Genomic DNA, 22197 nt, shown 5'->3' with positions numbered 1-22197 from the left:
AACATCTGGAGAAAATTAAAAGATCAAATATGAAAAAAAAAAAACTAGTTTGGCTATTTCTAAGTCTTTCGCATTTCCATGGAAATTTTAGGATTGCCCGGTCAATTTCTACAAAAAAAAGTCGTCTAGGATTTAGATGAGAATTATGTTGAATTTATGGATCACTTGGGGAGAATTGCTATCTTGACAATACTGAATCTTCCACATCATAAACGTGTAATGTCTATTTATTTAGATCTTTAATGTTTCTCAGCAATGTTTTGTACTTTTCATTGTACAGGTCTTACACTTATTTTGTTATTTACACTCAACTACTCTTTTTGGTACTACTGTAAATGGAATTATTTTCTTAATTTCATTTTTAGGTTATTCATTCCCATTATACCGAAGTACAGTGAGTTTTGTATGTTGACCTTGGATCCTTGTGACCTCATTAAACATGTTTATTAGTTTTAGAAGTTTTTTGGGGTATATCTCTTGGAATTTTCTAAATACAGGTTGCCATACAAGACAGTTTTACTTCTTCCTTTCCAATTTGGATGCCTTTTGTTTCTTTTTATTTCCTGATCACACTGGCTAGACCCTTCAGTTCGATGTTGAATAGATGTGGTGAGAGCAGAATCTCCTTGCCTTGTTCCAAATCTTAGGGAGAAAACATTCAGCCTTTCATCATTAAGTCATCATTAAGTATAATATTAGCTGTGGGATTTTACAGATGCTATTTCTCAGGTTGAGAAAATTCCCTTCTATTTGTAGTCTGTTGAGATTTCTCATTATCAGTGGGTGTTACAGTCTGTCAAATGCTTTTTCTGACATATAAGGTTTTTGTCTTCTGTTCTATGATTTTATTACCTATTATGGTACCTTACATCAACTTATTTCAGATGTTAAATCAATCTTGCATTTCTGGGATAAATTCTACTTGGTCAAGGTGTATAACCCTTTTTATAGGTGGCTGAACTCAGTATGCTAATATGGTTAAGGATTTTTGCATCTATGTTCATGAGGGATATTTTCTAAAAAAGTATGGGAAGAACTGGTGTTATTTCTTCTACAAACATTTGATAGAATTCACCAGTGAAATAATCTTGGCCTAGGCCTTTTTTATGGAAAATTTTAAATTACTAATTCAATTTTTTTTTTTTTTACTTATTATAGGTCTCTTCAGATTTTCTGTTTCTTTTTGAATCAGTTTTGATAATTTGTATCTCTTTACGAATTTGTTCACTGCATCTAAATTGTCTAATTTGTTGGCATAAAGTTGGTCGTAACATTCCTTTATTTTTAACTTCTGTAGGAGCAATAGTTCTGTCTTTGGTTTCATTCTGATTTTGTTTTCTCTAGCTTCTTGGTCAATCTAGCTAAAGGTTTGTCAATTTTATTGATCTTTTCAAAGATCAAACTTTTAGTTTCACTGATTTTCTCTATTATTTTTGTGTTTTCTATTTTATTGAGTTATGTTCCAATCTTTATTATTTCCTTTCATTGGCTTACTTTGGTTTTATTTTGTTCTTTTTGTAGTTTCTTTAGGTTGAAGCTTAAGTTATCCATTTCAGACCTTTCTTCTTTTTGACAGAGGTGTCAAAAGCTATAAATTTCCCTCTGAGTATTGCTTTATTTGTATCCTATAATTTTGATATATTGCATTTTTCTTTTCTTTCAGTCCAGAATATTTTTAAATCTATTGTGATTTCTTCCTTGACTCAGTGGATATTTATAAGCATGTTGTTTAATTTCCAAATATTTGGAGATTTTCCAGATTTCCTTTTGTTATTCATTTCTAACAATTCTACTGTGGCTGGAAAACATACATTATATGGTATCAATCTTTCCAGATGCATTGAGACTTATTTGCTGGCCTCCCTTATGATGTATCCTGGAGAATGTTCCATCCATACTTGAAAAAATCTGTACTCTTTACATGTGAGTTAGGTAGAGTTTGTTGAGAGTGTTCTTCAAGTCTTCTATATCCTTGTTGATTGTCTAGTTGTTCTATCAACTATTAAGAGTCAAATATTGAAATCAGTTAGGTTGAATTGCCTATTTCTCCTTTAAATTCAGTCAGTTTTTGCTTCACATACTTTGAAGACCTGTTATTAGGTGTGTACACATTTGCAATTGCTATGTCTTCCTTGTGTATGGATTCTTTCATCATTATAAAATAGCCCTATTTGTCTCTAGCAATATTTCTTAAGTCTATTTTGTCTGAAATTAATATAATTACTCCAGCTGTCTGATGGTTATTGTCTGCATGGTATGATTTTTTCCATCTTCTTACATTCAAGATATTTGTACCTTTGAATCTAAGGTATGTTTCTTGTGGACACTATATAGTTGGATCTTTCTTTTTTATCCAGTCTGACAATCTCTGCCTTTTAACTGGTGTATTTAGACCATTTACATTTAATGCCATTATTAATATGGTTGGATTTACATTTGCCCTTGTGTTTTCTACATATCTTCTGTCCTTCTCAGTCCTCTGTTCCTCCTTTACTGCCCTCTTTTATGTTAAATATTTTTAATGTATCATTTTAATTCCTGGTTGATTATTATTTCTTGAATGACTTTCTTAGTGGTAGCTCAAGGGATTATAAAATACTTAAATTTAGCGCAATCTACTTTAGATTAATACTAATCTAATTACAGTAATATACGGAAACTTTTCTCCAATAACTCCATCCCCTCCCTTATTGTTTATGCCATTATTGTGTGATATATACCTGTTTTAAAGTCAACGAAAATCAACAAAAAATTTTGCCTTATACACTCTTATGTTTTTAAAGATGTTATGAGAAGTAAGAATAAATATATTTATGAGGTCTTTTATATTAACCCAGATATTTACTGGAAATTTTCCATACCCTTTATTTCTTCCCGTGAATTTTAATTACTATCTCATGTCATTTCTTTTCAGCCCCGAGGACTTCCTTTAGTATTTCTTATAAAGCAGGTCTGTTAGCAATAAATTCTCTCATTTTTCTAGCCAAGAATGTCTTTATTTTTATTTTATTTTGTTAAAAATAATTTTGCTGGATACAGCTTTTTCTATTAGCACTCTAAATGTCATTCTATTGCCTTCTGGTCTCTATTACTGTAGATGAGAAGTAAAGTCAATTATTAATCATATTGCTGTTCCCTTGTACATGAAGAGTTATTTTTCTTTTACTGCTTTTCAAGATTTTTACTTCATCTTTATCAACAGTTTGACTATGGTTTAGTGTGGGTTCTTTTGCATTTATCCTATTCAGGATTTGTTGAGCTTCTCAAATATGTACATCAATATCAAATTCAGAAATTTTTTGTACATTGTTTCTTCAAATATTTTTCTACCCCTCCTCTCTTCTCTTTCCTATTACATATTCATTGGTATACTTGATATTGTCCCAAAGGACTTTGAGGTTCTTTTCATTTTTCTTTAAATGTTTTTTCTTTTTTGAATTACATAATCTCTATTAATCTAGCTTTAAGTTCACTGATTGTTTTCTTGTGCTATCTCAAATCTACTGTTAAGTCACTCTAGAGAATTTTTCATTTTGATTATTATCTTTTTCAATGCAGAATTTCCATTGGGTTCCCCCCTGCTCTTTTTTACAAATAATTTCTATCTACCTGAAATTTTCTATTGGTTGATTCATTATTTTCTCTTTCCTTTAATTCTTTAAACACAGTTTCCTTTATGTTCTTGGGACATACTGATGCTTTGAAAGTTTTGTGTGTTAATGTCTGGGGACACTAAGAGACTATTTCCACTGATGGCTTTTCTTCTTGAACATAGGTTATACACATTTCTGTTCCTTTGTATGTCTCTTTTTTAATTGGGCAGTTTAGGTAATGTATTAATAGCAACTCTGAATTCGAACTTTATCCTCTGAAAGTTTTCTTGATTGTGTTTGTTTATTAATTTGCTTAGACTAAATTTATTAAATCTGTCTCCCCCACAGTGTGTCCCCAGTTGATAGCTATGCTTAGTTTTTTGTTTTTTTTTTAAAAAAACACTGCTTTTAATTCTAAGCCTAGTCTTTTAGGGGCTGCCCTATATCTGCATAGATTAATGATCAGGCAATGATTATTAGGAAGTCGTGCTCAAATGCCTTGGACTCATGAATCTGCATGTAAGTAGTAAGAGTACATTCAAAGTTCAGGCTGTTTTCAAGGTTTTTACTTTCCGCTGGTTTTTTTTTTTTTTTTGTCTCCTTCGCAAATGTGCATAGCGACCTACGAGCAGTGTGTGGATACTTGGGCCCTCTCCACTCTCTGTTTTGCATATGCGTGGCCTCAGCCAGGAATATATTTACCCAAATTACAACCCTCAGTTCAGATTAATAGAGCTATTAGCCATCCCTGGTGCCTGCCACCAAGAACATCACTTCTACTGACGATACTGCCAGATGTGAGCATGACTCATTGTTCCAAATCTAGTGAGTACCCTTCAACGGTGGCAACAATGCTGCCAATCCTCACGGCCTGCCCTCTGTGCTGACTGAGCTGGGTTGGAGGTAGGGGGAGAAAAATGAGAACAATCCAGGCAAGACCACTATTGATTCTCACTTATTATCCAAAATTCCGTGGTTTTCCAAGCATACACACTTCTCAGATTGTGGTATGCCTTTGGTGAATGTTGAAAATTTTGTCCAGACTGATAGATACGTTTTGTAAAGAGGATTTGCTGACCTCCTAATTCATCCATAGCTGGAATTCCCTTCCAGAAAATTTCTTTTTCATAGTATAGGCCAACTTGGAGAAAAGTTTCATTTTTGGGAAGCTGAGAATTACCCCATCAGAGCTTTAATGATTTATAATAATTAGTATCATCATAATGTTAATGTCTATAATTTCAAAAAATAGCTTTAAAATTTTTTTTTCTATCTGTAAAGTCATAGGTAAGAACAATACTCTGAAATTAAAGTTGATTCATGCAATTAAATGTATGTTATCACGAGAAATTATTCCTTGGGAAAAATACTAATACTCATGGCAAAACATTAATTATCTCACTGGATAAGACTCACTTTTTTTTGTGTGTGTGTAATTTTTATTTTGACATCAAATTATATAATAGCTATCAGTCAAATAGCATAAAATTATAATAAAATGATAATCTTAGATTAATAAAGGAATAGCAAAGAAGAAAAGAGTTTTAAGTTTTACTATTAAATAGCTGGGTCCAATTAACAATAAAGGTGTTAGTAACCTATACCAGTGGTCCCCAACCTTTTTGGCACCAGGGACCGTTTTCATGGAAGACAATTTTTCCACGAACTGGGGAGTGGGGAATGGTTTTGGGATGATTCAAGCACATTACATTTATTATGTACTTTATTTCTATTATTATTACATTGTAATATATAGTGAAATAATTATACAACTCACCATAGGTTGGGGACCCCTGGCCTATACTACCTATCATATATTCTAGACAATCGAGCTGCTTTCTATAAATAAAAACATCTCTGGTGATATACCATTTAAATCTTCTCTGGTTACTAAAATAGCATTTGGCAGAAGATTATTTCATGACCTTTGAGAATAACTGTATGTGGCAAATATAAAGTAAGGTTCATTTCCATCACCAAAAAAATTATCCCTCAGAAAAGAGTAAGTCAATTTATATTCAGGTACTTCCAAAATCTTTCATATTTTAGGGAACTCTCTCAATTACTTTATTTTCAACAACAAAATACTGTTTGGGGAAAATATATTAGCTTGACAGTACTTTAATCGAAGCTAGTTTCTGAAGGCTCATAAAGATCACCTACGTGAATAAGACAAAAAAGAAAGAATGGGAGGGAGGGAGGGAAGAAAAGGGGGCAATAAAGGGTGGGCCTGGACCTCCTCCTTTTCCGCAGACTCCGCCCCCAGGCACCCCACGTAAAAAATATTAATAAGAAATTAAAAAATGTAAACAGAAAGGGGCAACAAAATTTAACATAGAGTAATTAAACCTAGAACTATAAGCTCTCAGTTGCAACTCTGGGATGTCGCTTGAAGTCTATTCTAAAGATCACTTTCAAAGGCAATTAGTTATGGTTACAAATTTACCATATGGGACTAAAATATCCAACAATCCTGTTACGTCACTGGTACTTGTAGCTTGAGATAAATATCCAGAGACAGAGTCATACAGAGATCCCAAAACTACTATATTTCAAACATCGACTACAGTGAAGATAATATACTCTGAAAACCATGTTAAAATAACTTAAAAAGTCATTATAATGATAATAAAGAAGACAGGGATGTAGAAGACACATGATTCAATGAAATTGTTTCATGAATGTGAAGTTGCAAGAAAAGCAATGTAATTACATTTATTTCATATAAAATGTGATCTTTAAATATTTGGGTAGCTAAACTAACATACTAATGTTTTAAATAGGCATTTAATTCTTTTATCCTTTTGGTCTTCTCATTGGAAATTGAGGACTCAGCAGATACACATAAGGTTACATGCTTTTCAAACCACTTAACTTCTCTCAACAAAGTAGCTCATTGGACTTTAGTATAAAAGTATTTGTTTTAATTCTTTTTTTAAAAAGTCATTAAGAGCCACATTAAGCAAACATTTCCTTTTGATTTCTAAGACAATTCTTCCCTTTGAGTTTTATGGTGACAATAGCTGGCTTTGAAAAATGTAAACGTATAATCACTATTGTTGAAACTAATACCATTACCATGAAATCTCTTTATAATAAAATATCACCACGACCAAGCTTAGTCTGGATTATAACTAACAGAAAAATGAATTTGAGCAAATGTCTGGAATTTGTTGTAACAAGATGTGACACCTATTTCTAATTGGTAATAAAAAATGACCAGCACAATATCAAAACATGCAAATTAGATGTGTCTGTGCTTAAAATAAATCAAGACCAAGTTAAAGGAAATGAGATTGGGCACTTAAAAATTAGTATCTTTTCCATGGTTGAGTTTAATGAGAGTTTGGGCCTGCTGACAAAGCATGCAGAGCTAGTACCCTCTCTTATAGTATTGATAAGAGATAATGTAGAATAGGAAAAGCTTTAAGAGCCCCTGAGCACAAAGATGCAATTCCCTGGGCCTCTGGGATCCTAAATCACTTTCCTTTGGAACCCTGGGACCCAGTCTGCCAGCCTTCCTTTACTCTTAGATTACCAGACACTTTGGTTGGGGGTTCCCCTTTCATCCAGTTTGCTACGAAAGAGCTACATGATCTAGTACTTAACAATCCCTTCCTTTGTCTCCCAGAGGTTCCTCCTACACTCAAGTATTTCTGTTAGTACATATATTTTAAAAACTAAATGAATAGGAGTAGTACAGAATGAAGAGGTCTCCAAAGATCAAAAAAAAAGATGATCCTTTATTTTATCTTTTCTTTTGACTTTGGAGTCTGCAGCTCTGGATACCTCATTTCTTCATAGAACTGGAAGAAAGATGTTCATTTCCCTTCCAAGAGGAAATAAATTGGCAGCAACCTTTTAGACTCATCCCTAGGGACTGTTATATGCAGGTTTTCTAAATCTGTGATGAAAAGTTTCAGCAAACACACATGCACAATTGTACACATACACACTCTTACCCAGAGATCGTCTGTTCTAGTCCCTTCATTCAACATGAGAAAACTGAGACAGAGAGAGGTCATCAGTGACCCATCTATGAAGCTTTGGCAGAATCAAGACATGATCTCACATCTCCCAAATCCCATTCCAGTATTCATTCCATTCCATCACTCTGATAAATCATTCTTTCAAGCCTTTGGTATGAGTGACAACAGCTGCCTGCTGCAACAACCTTTTCTATTAACAAAAAAATTCAAGTTGAATGGATTCAAGACATTCAAGTTTCTTCCTTGGAGCCTCCAACATCTAATAAAGATGAGGAGGTTCATGGAGGGGTATCTAGCAAGGTGGGGTGATCAGGGTCTATTTGCCTGCCTATCTTTATTTTTCTCTTAAGCTCCTCACACTAGGACTTGTGTTCACTTCGAGTGGCAGGTTAAGTGCCATCATCCCTAATCCACATGATCTCTTAACTCCCAAATTTGGCTCGGGTGGCATAGGTCCTGCTACCCATGCACAGAGCATGGCTTGATCCTAACGCTGCAGAGGGTTGGTTGAAAAGGTTCACATAAACAAACATTTAACTAAAACTAACATCTCTATGTACAAAAATATCAAATTAATATATTTTAAACCACCAAAACTTGGCTAATAGGCCTCTATAACAATCAACCTCACAGGTCAATGAGAGAGCTATAAATGCACCATTTACTGTTATCTCACAATTCTGAAGCTTAAGTTATTTTAAAGAAATGTTTAACAGTTGCTTACTTACTGGCTCTGTAAGGAAACAGATATAGATCCATAAAGAACTAATCAATTTAACTAAAGAATTTGGGTAGGTGTAGAAATGAGTGAAGAATGTTAAAGGGATACATGAAATAAAGGACTGGCTAGTCTGATACAAAAACTAAATAAAATCAAACCTACTCCTCAAACTGCTTGGATTCTTCCTCCCTCTTTTACATGAGATAACCCAGGTTGAATATGCTGGCTAAGAATGAACGTGTTTCACATCCTCCCTGGGACTGACAGTAAACTCTTGGAAACAGGAATTCACACCATAACTCAAGTCCCTTTTTCTACCCTTCATTTTCATCTCAAGAAACTAGAAAACTTCATGAATAGTCTTTTGAGTTAGTTAAGCTGAAATCTTCTCAAAAGCATTAAATATCAAGGGTATAAAACGAGAAGCAGAGTTTCTAATCTCTTTGGAGTATCACACACACTTTCATCTGCTAGATAAGAATATTATTAGCTGCAAATGGGGATGAGAAAACTGGAATCTGAATAACTAGTAAAAAGTAAACACAATAAACTCGGGAAAAAAAGGAGCCAAATGGTAAATGGGTCAAAGAAAGGTTTAACTTTAAATCAGAAATCTGACTTAAAAGGTTAGGCATGGTACCCCCTAACAATACAACACATTCTCGGATATTCACCTTAATAGCAAATATGGGCTCAAGATAAAAATTGCTACATGCCCCATTTCAGGCACAGATCTTAGATAGCAAATTGGGGATAAAAGTCCCTCCACTTAAGAACTTAGGTAAAATTGCTACTTAGAGTAAAAGCATGTTATACCTGACACCAGAATATGGAAATTAACAATAATCATGTCCCTTTGAACTTAAGAATCAGTGAGCTGATAGCCTTCTAAACCTTCTAGCTTGCATGTAAGAAGTGTATCTTCTGCAGAAAATCAATCTGAAAAATTTATACCACTCTAGTTCTACCACTAGCTAGGTGACGGTAGGAAAGTGACTTAAAAGCTGGAGTTTTGGTTTCTTATTAGTAAAATAGAAATTATTTTACCAATGTCAAAGGGTAATTGTAAGTATTAGGTGAGATAATTTGCAAGAAATTACCTAATACAATCCTTTTTTTACTGAGGGTGTTTTGTTGTTATTTTTTATAAAGACAATCCAGGTTTTTATCACTATAGTGGAAGAAGGTAGCGTTAATCTTTTAAGGTTTTCTTGTTTGTTTTTCTTTTAATCAAAGTATTGCCAAGATAAAGAACCTAATCAAAGTTATTTATTGTAAATTGAACTTTATAGTTATTATAGACCTAAAACTGTTCACTGGACTATAAAAATATGAGCATAAAGTATTAAAAATGTATGTCTTTCTGTGTTTTCATGTGGCAAAATTTTCTATGTGCTCCTTTTTGGAAAGAGTATTTCCACTGCTTATAGACTGCTGCTCCAAATTATGTGATAATTTAGATCAAGGTCATTACCAACTTAGTTGACCAAACCTGAAAAATATTGTTCTCGCGTCAGAGACCTTGGAGAAAGTATACTCTACGGGGATTAAAATGCCTTGCAAAGAATTACAACGCGAATAGCTCAAGAAATCTTAATTTATAAAAGGTCACAGAGTAACAAAAAACAACTCTCATTTCAACTAATTAAATGAAATTTTAGTTAAATGGCACCTTTAAATATTGGTATTGCAGCTGTGAGTGCATTTAAATAGCATTTACACAGATATAATTAGCACAATTAAACATGGGTAGAAGTGGAAACACCATTCTTAATTATATTGATATAATCAGTTTTATTAATGCTTTATAGCAACAGAAGTGACATCTGACAGTAGCACACAATTCATGACTGAATCCAATATTAAGCATTTTAGCATATTAAGGAATCCAAAGCTAGGTAATTGGGGAAAGAAAGAAATCAAATACTGAGTTCCTACCTGTGACGATACCATAGTTGGGAGGCTCAAGAATTACTCCATAAAACTGGATGATGTTTCTGTGACTGAGGACACTGAGTATTTCTGCCTGTACAAAAAATAAAATGCAAAATTGCATAAAATTTCACATTTATAATAGTCTAATGAAAACAGGCCTCCTATTCAATTTTCTTTTACATACATTTACAAAGATATATATGTGCCACCAAGTATGTGATGGTGATAAAGTTGTCTTTAGGAGCATTCTTGAAAGTTTAAAACATTTCTTTTGAAGCTTTCTGAAAATTCAAAAAGGAAATGGGGTTGAAGAGGCAATAAAAGAGGCACTTACTAGCAAGCCCGCAAGACCGATAGCGAGGGGGATGACTGAAGAGGTGAGATATCACATTTATTGACAGTAGAAGCCTCTACCTAATAGTCAAATATATTTTTTCTGCATGATGTCTCCTCTGGGAGGGCGCAAAGCTGAACTTTTATTGGTTGGATGAGTCAAAATTAAGGTAGGGGTTTTTAAATATTAATGAAATAGATTCAGGTAATACCTATTTACATTATTTATCTAATGATTTATTCAAAATACATTATTCCTCTCACTCTATATGCAAGGTACTGTAAACATAGAAAGGTGGATCCTTGACCTTTAGTGGTGATTTGATACGAGGCCATATTTATACGCTTTGAAATGTGTTAAATACTAGAGAACTATACCGAAGAGTGACATGGTAAAAAAATAAGTTTTTTTTTTTTTTTTTTTTTTTTTGAGACAAAGTCTCAATTTGTTGCCGGGGCTAGATTGAGTGCCGTGGCGTCAGCCTAGCTCACAGCAACCTCAGACTCCTGGGCTCAAGCGATCCTCCTGCCTCAGCCTCCCAAGTAGCTGGGACTACAGGCATGTGCCACCATGCCCGGCTAATTTTTTTTTTCTATATATTTTTAGCTGTCCAATTAATTTCTTTCTATTTTTGGTAGAGACAGGATCTCGCTCTTGCTCAGGCTGGTCTCGAACTCCTGAGCTCAAACAATCCGCCCACCTCGGCTTCCCAGAGTGCTAGGATTACAGGCGTGAGCCACCGCGCCCGGCCGAAATAAGTTATTTTTATCAAACTTAATTTTTAAAACAAAAAAATAGAGATATCCCAGTATATATCTGCTAATGTCTATAGAAAGATGATCTCTAGATAAATCATATCTTCATTAACATTTTATTACTTTTACAGAGAAAAATATGGCTAATGAAGATTATAAATACAATGAGGTACAAAATCACATAAGTTAAATATAGAAAGGATTTAATATTTTTAAATGAAAATATCTGGCAGCAATAGAGGAGATTTATAAGTCCTCACCCCAGAAAGGGGATCATCAAGAAGAATGTAAGCAATTAACAAAAATGAAGATGGCTTGGTTGGAGAAACGACTTCCCTCTGGGAATCTGTACACTATGAATTTATGTTATTTGCTACTGATCTTTTTTTCATAGGATAAGAGTTGAGATTTCATTAAAAACACATTCTGTGAAACTGGTTTTGAAGGTGGTGTAACTAGGTAGAAAACAGAGCTTGAGGGTTGGCATGGGGTCAATATGGAGTAGAGAGGAAGGAAGATTATCACTGATTGGATGAGATACTTATCAGGGTTGCTTTCCACAATGTGTTTCCTTTAACAATAGAGATGTTGAAGTGGACAGTCATTGCCTAACCAAACAATTCCTTAACACTCATTGAGTGCCTACTGTGTATAAAGCTTGTGTGCTCATCAAGCAACCTTCTTCTCATAGTTTGGTTTCCAGTAGAAAGAAAATGCATCAATTAGGCAACACAACTATTTTTTAAGAAGCAGATCAACTCTTCGTTGAGTAAAGCATTAGAGTTCAATGTGAGTACAGCAATAAAGTTAATGTTTGGACCAGTATTTGTCAAACTCAGGTAGTGATAACCTTTGGTACATTCTTTGAGGTATTTGAATTCTGTGACCACTAAAAATTTTCGTATCAATATAGAATAAACACAAGAATATTCTGAATTCTTGGATGTCCACTTTATAATTTGGGATGATGGGATTTCCAGTATTCCAGCTAGTTTTCATGTTTACATTTAAGATTTTACCAAGTAATACCTTGAGGAGATAGGATTTATCTTTTCAGGTGTTGGTAAGCATGTCTAACAGCTCTTGGGCAGGAAAATGCTAATGTCAAAATAACAACCATTATCCTATGTCCCATTGTTGTGCTCATATTTTAATTTTTTATAATTATGAAGACGAAAATACTCTTTTGCAGTATAATTTGTAAGTGAAGACATTTTCATGGAATAAGACTTTATGGTTCTTAGTTAGTAAACTAAGAATCTGCTTTAACATCATAAAACCAACATAATACCTTAGAGTGCTGTCTAGTTTCATGGAAATGGGTCAACAGAAAGCAAAGGCAGCCTGAATAAATAAGTGATGTGTTTGTAATAAATGAAGGTCAAATGATATCATGTTAGCAATTCAAACAAGCTCCAATAGAAACAAGTATGAGGTTAACTGAATTACTAAAACCTGCATTACAGCAATCAGTACCTGATAGTGAACAGATTTACTCTGTGGATTTTGCTTTCAGAGGCACCTCCTTGCAACATTTCATTAATGAAACTGTTGCAGTAAATATGTAGTAAATAATTTTTCATTGAATTGTTGTTTTCCCATTGCTTTCCGGATTTACACTCTGAGCTACTCTAGCAAATGGACTGCCCATCAAAATAATGGATTAGTGGTTTAAAAATGAGTTCATTGTTAAAAAGGAAACATTATAATGATGAAGGCTAAAAATAATGGTCCATCATGCCAAAAATTATAAATATATTTTTTTACACTATTAAAACCAATATATGCAATTTATTCTCAGTTAATATAATTTGATGAAAATTGCTAAATTATATTGATTTTATAGTTTTATTTTTATGTAATTGAAAACTTGGTTTTGATTTCATAGGTATATAATAGCTATAATGAGTTAATTCTTAGTTTTGTTTGTGTATACTTCAATAACACTGAAATAACAATGAACACTTAAAATACAGAAGACTTAATTTTTCTATATAAAAGAGCTACACATTTCTCAGTTTGAAAATGCTATTCTAGGAACTTAGATACTTGTACTCAATGTTCAAAGCCACATTATTCATAATAGACGAAAGGTAGAAACAACCCAAGTGTTCATCATCTGATCAATATATCAATTGATTGATGAATGGATCAATAAAATGTGATACTGTATATAAATACAATGGAATATTACTTCAGCTATAAAAAGGAATTAAGTACTGATAGATGCTACAACATGGATGAACCTTGAAAACATTATGCTAGTGAAGTAAGCCAGACACAAAAGGGCAAATATTGTATGATTCCACTTACGTGAAGTATCTTGAATAAGCAAATTCAGAGGTAAAGAAAGCAGATGAGAGGTTATCAGGGGCTGGTGGGAGGAGGGAATGAGAAGTTATTGCTTAATGAGTACAGAGTTTCTGTTTGGGGTGATGAAAATTTTGGAAATAGATAATGGTAATGGTTGCACAATACTGTGAATGTAATTAATGCCACTGAATTATACACTTCAAAGTGGTTAAAATGGAATATGTTATGCTATATATATTTTACAATAAAAAAGTTTAAAAATGGCATCTTTTGCAGAGACGAAGGATCAGAGTCTATAGATACAATCCAAGGTCTAAATATCCTTAACATAAATACATAATTTTCCAGATTAGGACTTGAAGATCTAAGCAAAGACCGGGACAAATTGCAAGAATTTTAACTTAGGATCTAAGACTCTCCATAAAATAAAGAGTCCCAATCTGATACATAAATGGGGTAACCAAAAGTCTATCCATAAAAATGTCTAACAGTGATGTCCTTTCAGGGCACAAAAATGTCCACACAAATTATTTTGTTTGCAGCAAAATATGTGCCTGCTCTTATTGTTTCCAGCTGGAGCCAGTTCCTTCCCCGCTTCCTCCTTCCTTTTCTTTACAAGAAAAATTACAGGGGTTTTAGTTCATTAATAAATCTAGGGAGGTGATGGGCATTTTGTCATTAGTTTTATTTTATCTGGCATTTCCATGCGTTTATACGGGGAGATGAGCTGTTTGCCATGCTTCTAAAAGTCAACCAGCACATGGGTTCCAAATGACTGATTCAATCAGAGATATTAAGAGAAGTTAAATATCATAGCTTTAATTCTCTTCCTTTAAAGTACTTCCAACAGTTTTAAAATATCCTCATCTTCAGAGTGATCCCTTTCTCTCAAAATTTTTTTCAACCTAATCTCAAACTTTAATTTGTTTCTTTAACTTTGGAGAGCCCCCATTGGATTCTTAAAGATTCTATGTCTTTAAAGCTTGTTTACATCTTTTATATTCCATTAGCATAGTCTATATGTATTGACATGATAGATTAAAACTTAAGTTCATTTCTTTTTGTGAAAGAAAGCAAAGATACCAATACAACCTAGTTATAGAGTGAAAGCAATAGTTTCTGAAGCCCCACATCATTAGGCTGGCAGGCTCAGTTTACCTCTGACATTTGGAACAGGCTTTTCTCCCTGGTTGTCAACAGCTATTACCCTCTACTCAGTGGCTGGACTATGTCTCAACAGGGCCCCTGTTGCTGCCTGTGATGTGACATTCACACAAGGCACATGTGAACTGCCCATGAATGTCAGCTGCTCCTCTGGTGTGTTTTGGTACTTAAATGCACGGCACCACAGACCTTGATCTCTGAGGTCGTCACCAATTCTAAGAGTCCATCATTCCATCAGAGTCTGACAGTAAGAGAAAGAAAAGTGGTTCATCCAATCATTCAGCTGAAACAGTCTCCTCCCTGCACTATCCATCCAAGGCCAAAGGCTCTCTGCAAAGACAGCTCTGTCTCTAAAATACCAATATGGCCCAGGGTCACTATATTCTCCCATAGTTCAAGAAGGTATGAGATGATCTCACATTTTTTAAAAATAAAATTTATATGTCTAGAAAAAAGACTGTGAAGAAATAAAACATTAATTGTGGTTATCTTTCTCTAAGAGGCAGGAAGAATAACAGATTTTAAGTCTTTTTTAATAATTCCTAAATTCTTTACAATAGCCCCCCCGCTTTTTTTTTTTTTTAGAGTCTCACTCTGTCACCCACTGCTGTGGCTTGATCATAGCTTACTGCAGCCTCAAACTCCTGGGCTCAAGGAATCCTCCTGCTGCAGCCTCCCAAGTAGCTGGGACTACAGGCGCATGCCAGCAGTAGTGTGTGTGTGTGTGTGTGTGTGTGTGTGCGCGCGCACACACACTTTTTTGGTAAAGATGGGGTCTCGCTATGTTGCCCAGACTGGCCAATGTAATTTTTATAGTCAGAAAGAGCAATACAGGCATGTGAGATGTAATATATGTGATTAAAACATATAAACATAAAATTAAAAATATTTATTTGCATGGGAAAATTCTCCCTAAGATTGGGAGAGAAGTAAAGATTATAAAGTAAAGTAAGATTGGGTCAGGAAGGAATAAATCTCTTTCCTTACCTTTCCATGACTATCACAGGCATACAAAAACTAGTTTAGCTAACCTCTGACCTGTGAGTTTCTCCCGACACGGCTCTGGAACAAGCTATTAATAGTATTCATCCAGGTCACTCCTACAGAAGGCTACAGGTACTGAGAGGCCGTAAGATCAAAGACGTGTTCAACCTGTTCAGTATCTGGTTCAGCATTTTATTCAATAAAGTTCCTCTCCCTCTTTATGTCTGCTCCTATGGTTTGCTGCCCTATAATAGAAGAGCCTTTCCTGTCTACAGCCATACCACCCTGAATGCACCCGATCTCGTCTGGTCTCGGAAGCTAAGCAGGGTCAGGCCTCGTTAGTATTTGGATGTGAGAAGAGCCTTTCCTACTTTGCTCCTTCGGTAACATGTCTAGTGCAATACCACATGAGGGAGAAAAGTCAGATACCTTATATACAGGAAGAACTCAAGAACATTTAAAGGATGAATGAATAAACAGTATTTGACAATAATGACGTTTTGTGTGTTCAAATGATTATTATAGCGAGCATATGTTAGTAAATGTTTACTCTGAACAGTATAGTGAGAAGAAGAAAATGCCACAGGGTGGGAATTTGCTTCCGTATTCAGTGTCTGTTATAGGCGTAGGGGTTACTTAGGCTAGATTTCGTAAATGGCAGTTAATCAATTATATAACCACGGTAGAAGCTACAATTGAAATTTATATTCATCAGTTCATTGTTGATCTAAACTTTAAGAATTAGAATGGCTACATTTTGCCTTATAGGCTTTGCTGTCCAAAGCAATCAAATGAGCACTATTTCTTGAGAGTCCTTTGCTGCTTTGCATTCTTCTAGCATGTCCTTGCCTTGGCACTGTATTTTTTCAGATCAAGAATGCAAGGCTTGCTTAGTCTTAAATTTCCGATTTTCTACCCGATACATTTGCCATATATTTCCAACATCATCTCTACAGATGACCCAGCCTTTTGTCCAGTCGGCACTTTCCAGACCCATCATTCTATCCGAATGCTATGGCAGATGCTCCTCTACTGCACTGAGAGAGGGAGCCTGGATTCTCAGTAGGGGGGCTACATTCCACACAGGCTCCCTCCCTCTCCTAGGGCAGGGCCAGTACCATAAACGTCCACAACAATGAACCAGACCTCTTATGATAGGGACAGGTTGTAAAGGACAAGAGCCCTGGCCTTCGCAGTACAGTATACCTATTATCTTTATCACCACAGAGTCCGGAACCATTGTACTTAGCAGCAGAATGTAAGGGCAAGGAGAAATTATTGATTTAAAAATAGCATCTACAAATCTATAAGGTCAAAACACCTAGCTCGTTTAGGCAAGCCATAGGGAGAGCTTCCCTTTCCTTCCCTGCAAATTGTTTCAGCCTCTCATTATACAGATAAATGAGGCAGAGTTCTCAACCTCAGTTATCAAAATATTTATAGGCGTCAAGATTCCAGGATCTTGACTGGGTCAGAAATTTTAAAATGCTGCTTAATTCAGTGCATTTTCTCCTCAAAAGTACTATAACTAGAGGCATTTTTCCTAAAATAAAAAGAAAAACTTGATTCTTACATGTATGGCAAGATGGAAAACCAGCCCTCTACTGCTCAAACGCTCGGTGCTACAAGAACAACTTAAAAAAGCAGGCTTGGAGGGTTTTCAATCCTGTATATAATCACTAAAGGGTCATACAAAAGTTGTGCTTTTTGAGTCACTTTGGGCTGAATAAGATTCACTCGACAACAATCACAGGACAAGAAGCAAACTTCACAATTCTATAGGTTCTCTTTCAAATGATGCCCTTTAGGTATTCAGGGAAATAAAGGACAACTGAGCTGAATTCAGGTTCCATATAACACATCCTATATTCTGAATGATGTTTGATGTCATGAAGACTTTTCTTTGGAAGGAAAACAGTTACAAATGATAAGGAAAAAAAATATACCAGCCATCTGCTGACTCTTCTTGAACAAGTGAGATGGAATCACGTGGGATTTTTATTATAAACGTCACCAGTGCTGGGAACTATTGCTCAATGGTTTTCCCGGTATGTCGCAGCAGACTCTCCGTGTGCAATCACTTGGGGAGGAGCCTGGGCTCCCCTCCAGGGATCTTGCTCTCTAGTTAAGTACATACCCAACCAAGGGCAGACTAACTTGGCAGGACAGGGGGTGGCTAAAACTGAATGAAACAAACAGTGAAGATTTAAGATCAGGGATTCAAGAGATCGCTCCAAATCACAAAAAGCCTGAGAGATATTACATTCTTTGTGCTCTGAACTGAATATCACTGTGATAACATAAAAAAGTAAAATATACTGAAACAACCTGTACTCAATTTGGGGGGCCAAAGCACATACAAGAATCCAGCTTTCCATCAAACAATTTATGCAACTTGATTAAAGAGATTACTTTGTGCTAAACTGCACAGACTATCTCTCCAAAGAAGCCCCTGAATAAGGCTTAAAGTATGAACTAATGAAAGATTAGGCTTCTAAAAAAACTGAAGAGCAATATAATTTAATCAAACACTGGACTAGGTGAGTAGAAATTTAATTCTAGTTCCAAAACAGATGGCCCTAAAGGCATCTGGTCACTCTGGACCTTGCTTTCTTCCAAGAAAACATTAAAAACTTGGTTAGACAAAATTATCTTTCAGATTTCTTCATGCTTTAAATTTCTTAAAAATTTTTAAAAATTAATTTACTATTAATACTACTTTACACAGAGTGGGTGCTCACTAAATGTTTGATAAATTGAACTGAGGTAATTAACCATGGTATATTAGGACATCTTCTGGAGTCAAGAAGGTTTGAGTCTTGGCTCTGTCACTTATAAGCTAGGTGACTTTGAGGAGGTTATGTAACCTCTCTGAACTCAGTCTCTTTGTCTGTAAAATGGGACAGTAATCGTCCCTACCCCAGTGCCTAGCAAATGCCAGGTGCTCAACCAATGCTAAGTCCTTTCTCTGACATCGTTTCCCTTCCTTTATAATCAATGTCTATCTTTCAGAATCAAGTCAAGCTTATGAGCAAATTCATAGTTCTTCCAGCAATGGATTCCACTTACAAAATTTTGCTTGTTTTAATTAGCCTCGTGTATTTATTATATTCAACTTTCCATGTTTACTTACGCTTTTATCTAAATATAGCACTTTAACATTTCTAAAGCATTTATCTTACCTGACCTTCATGAATAAGGTATTTTATCATATTTAATTGTTGAGAAAATTGGGTCTTTGATTTTATTTTCTCAAACTCACTTGCCTACAGCCTAGTAAATGTCAGTAATAAAATTTGAATCTAAGTCTACCACCTCTTTTTATATATTTTTTTCCCCCTTTCTCTCTTGGAAAAAAAAGTCCAATAAAATCATGAGTCCTTCTAAACATTTTTTATTAAAAGCTGCCATTGCTTAAAGAGATTCCAATTCGCAGACTCCCCTACAATACTTGCTAACATTTATTAAGTGCCTACTATGAGCTAGGCCAAGAACTTCACATAGAATGACTATTTAAATCCTCCAGCAAACCATGAGCCAGGGCCTACTATTAATTGCCCTTTCACAGAGGAAGAAACCAAAGCAAGGAGTAATTTAAAATTTTTTCCAAGGATACATAAGTGGCAAAGCCAGGTTTTTAACACAGGTAATCTGATAGCTCTGCCTATAAACACTAAACCATACCACTTCACTTCACCTAATTTGAATACAGAATGAAATGTAATTTATAGAACATCCAAAAATCACACCAGGCTTAGAAAGTTGCAACGCTTTTAGTTAGTTACAGAAGCGTGAGAAATACCTCCTCATCCGCTCGCTCTTAGGATCTCAGCTGCTGTCCTCACTACAAGATTTCCATGCCTTCCTGATGCTCAGTTGTGCCAGATCAGGTCAAGAACCAAAACCTAATTCTCTACAGGCACTAGGCCACCGGGCCAGCCAACAACAACCAAATTTATAGCTAATAAAACCAGTTAATTGCACAGCATGAGGCACTCTCTCTCTATGCAAAAATTACATGGTTAGAAATTTTGAGGAACTCTCACAATCTGATTAGCTAAGTGCTTTATAATATTACTCTCCAGTGCAACAGAGTTTGATTATTTACATCCCATAAGAGAAATGTTTGCCACATTTATTATGGAAATCTACAAAATCATTTAGAAGAATTTAAGCATATTTAATTTTAAAATAGTCTGAAAAGTCCTTTAACATCTTTTAGACTCCAATTAGACAGTATCTTGAATACTTGGATTCTTCAGCTAAATTAATAATGATTTTACTATTTTGGGGTTCTGTAGGCAAACTCAAACAATAACTAAAGGCAAAAGCACGTGTGTGACACCTGCCAGTTTGCTGCCTACATCTAGAAAGTATATAGAGCCTCATGGGTGTGTTTCTATCATACTAAACTTCATTTCTGCTTCCATTTTGTTTTTCTACCATACTTTCCCTTTGCCTTATTTTTCTATTTTTAATTTATTTTATCTCACAATATTGTTCGCATTTTTTAGCTGCCCTAAATTATTTTGATGACAAGGTCATACAGTATAGTAATACAATTGACTTTTGAATAACATGGCTTGAACTTTGGGGTCCCTTCATAGGCAGTTTTTCTTCTGTCTCTCCCCACCCTGAGACAGCAAGACCAACCCCTCCTCTTTCTCCTCAGCCTACTTAATGTGAAGACAATGAGGATGAAGACCTCTTTGATGATCCACTTCCATTTAACAAAACGTACATATATTTTTTCTTCCTTATGACTTTCTTAATAACATTTTCTTTTCTCTAGCCTACTTCATTGTAAGAATACAGTATATAATACGTATAACATACAAAATACGTGTTAACTGTCTATTTATGTTGCTGGTAAGGCTTCTGGTCAACTGTAGTCTAACAGTAGTTAAGTTCTGGAGGAGTCGAGTTATATGCAGATTTGACTACATGGGGTTCGGCACCCATAACCGAACAGTTGTTCAAGGGTCAACTGTATTTTGTAAGGTATCTCAAATTGGAGTCCTTAAAAGAAGATTCCAGGGGTCCACAGATAGATCCTTGGTGGCCCATGAAGTCAAAATTAAATAAAAACTGGTCTAATTGAAGGGTTATCTCTTGGTTATCTATCTGTGCATACAAATACTATTTCCTTGACTTTGTCCACTCCAGGAACCTTCACCAGCATTCTACTTTAGCATCTTATGACTATCTCTTGGACTCTTTTATTATCCACCCATAGCAAATGTAGAAGCCCCTTTCTGACCTCAGTCTCTTATCCTTACTCCCATTATACCAGCTCTTCAACTGACTAGATTAGGCCTCTAGTTCCTCATTCTTTTCAATTTTTCCTTTCTAATAAATTAGGTTCTATGGAAAGAAACAGAGATCTAAAATACAGTAGTTTAAACAAGATAGAGGTTTAAAATAAACCAATCTCAAAATGACAAAACATCTCAAAATAAGAAGTCTGCAGGAAGCCCAATATGGCGGCTCCACATGATACTGTTCCACCGTCCTTCCCAATGGCTTCATCCTCAGGGTTGCCTGATGGTCACGATACAACCCCTGAAGTTCCAAGCCATTATATTCACATTGCAGGTAGCAAGAAGGAGGAAAGTGCACAAGGGTGTCCTCTTAGTCAACCTCCTTTAAAGAGCTTTCTCAGCAATCTCATCCAAAAAGTTCTGCTTATATCTCAGTGAGTCCTACTTTCAGAGAAGGCTGGGGAATGTGGTTCTCAGCTGGGTACAGTGGCATATCTAACAATACAGGAATCTTAAGGAAGACCGGAAGAATATCACTGGGTAGGCAGCTAATAATTAATGCCATATCTACCAAGCTATCAATGATCAAGATTCTGTCTAATAAAAGAGTCTTTAGGAAACAACACAACATTTTACAGTCGTTGGTTAAATGTTCCCAAAACATTCTTGCCAAAACCCCAAAGCCCTAGTCTCTACCCTAAAAGTATAGAAAAATCCAATAACTATCTTTCTATGCTCCTCAGTACTTTTAGACAAGCTTTTATGATAGAACTGTCCCAAGATAGTTAACATGGTGTATTTATGGTCTGCACATTTACTGAAAGCTAATTTTGAGTATCTCCGGTTAGTTCCCTCTTTCACTCTCAATTCAATATTCACCCAACAAATATTTATTGAGTACCAACTATGTGCCAGGCACTATTTTTGGTGCTGAAGATAGTGGTAAACAAGACAGCAAACCCTTGCCCTCATGGATGGAGCTTACAATCTAGTGGGGGGAAGACAGAATAATGATGTCAAGAAATAAACAAGGTAGTTTTCATGAGTCAGTTACAATAAACCTTAACTCTTCTCATGTCCTTAGTCACTCTGGCCATTTTCATTCTCAGTAGATTACTAAGAATACTCCTTTTTTTTTTTTTTTTTTT

General features: G+C 35.1%; 1 protein-coding gene across 3 annotated transcripts in view; it reads right to left on the bottom strand.

Moving 5' to 3' along the window:
- LOC105815590 (mitogen-activated protein kinase kinase kinase MLT) overlaps positions 1-22197 on the bottom strand; it is a 173556-nt gene that overhangs the window by 82961 nt on the left and 68398 nt on the right. For all 3 annotated transcript variants that reach the window (XM_012650782.1, XM_012650780.1, XM_012650781.1), the window contains exon 3: positions 10242-10329. In XM_012650782.1, coding sequence (XP_012506236.1) covers positions 10242-10329 — 88 coding nt within the window. The remainder of the gene's footprint in view (positions 1-10241; positions 10330-22197) is intronic.

The sequence above is a fragment of the Propithecus coquereli genome, unplaced genomic scaffold (assembly GCF_000956105.1).
Source record: "Propithecus coquereli isolate 6110/MARCELLA unplaced genomic scaffold, Pcoq_1.0 Scaffold34, whole genome shotgun sequence".
Classification (NCBI taxonomy): Eukaryota; Metazoa; Chordata; class Mammalia; order Primates; family Indriidae; genus Propithecus; species Propithecus coquereli.
The sequence above is the reverse complement of the archived record's forward strand: the minus strand, read 5'-3'. Positions and strand labels throughout refer to the sequence as shown.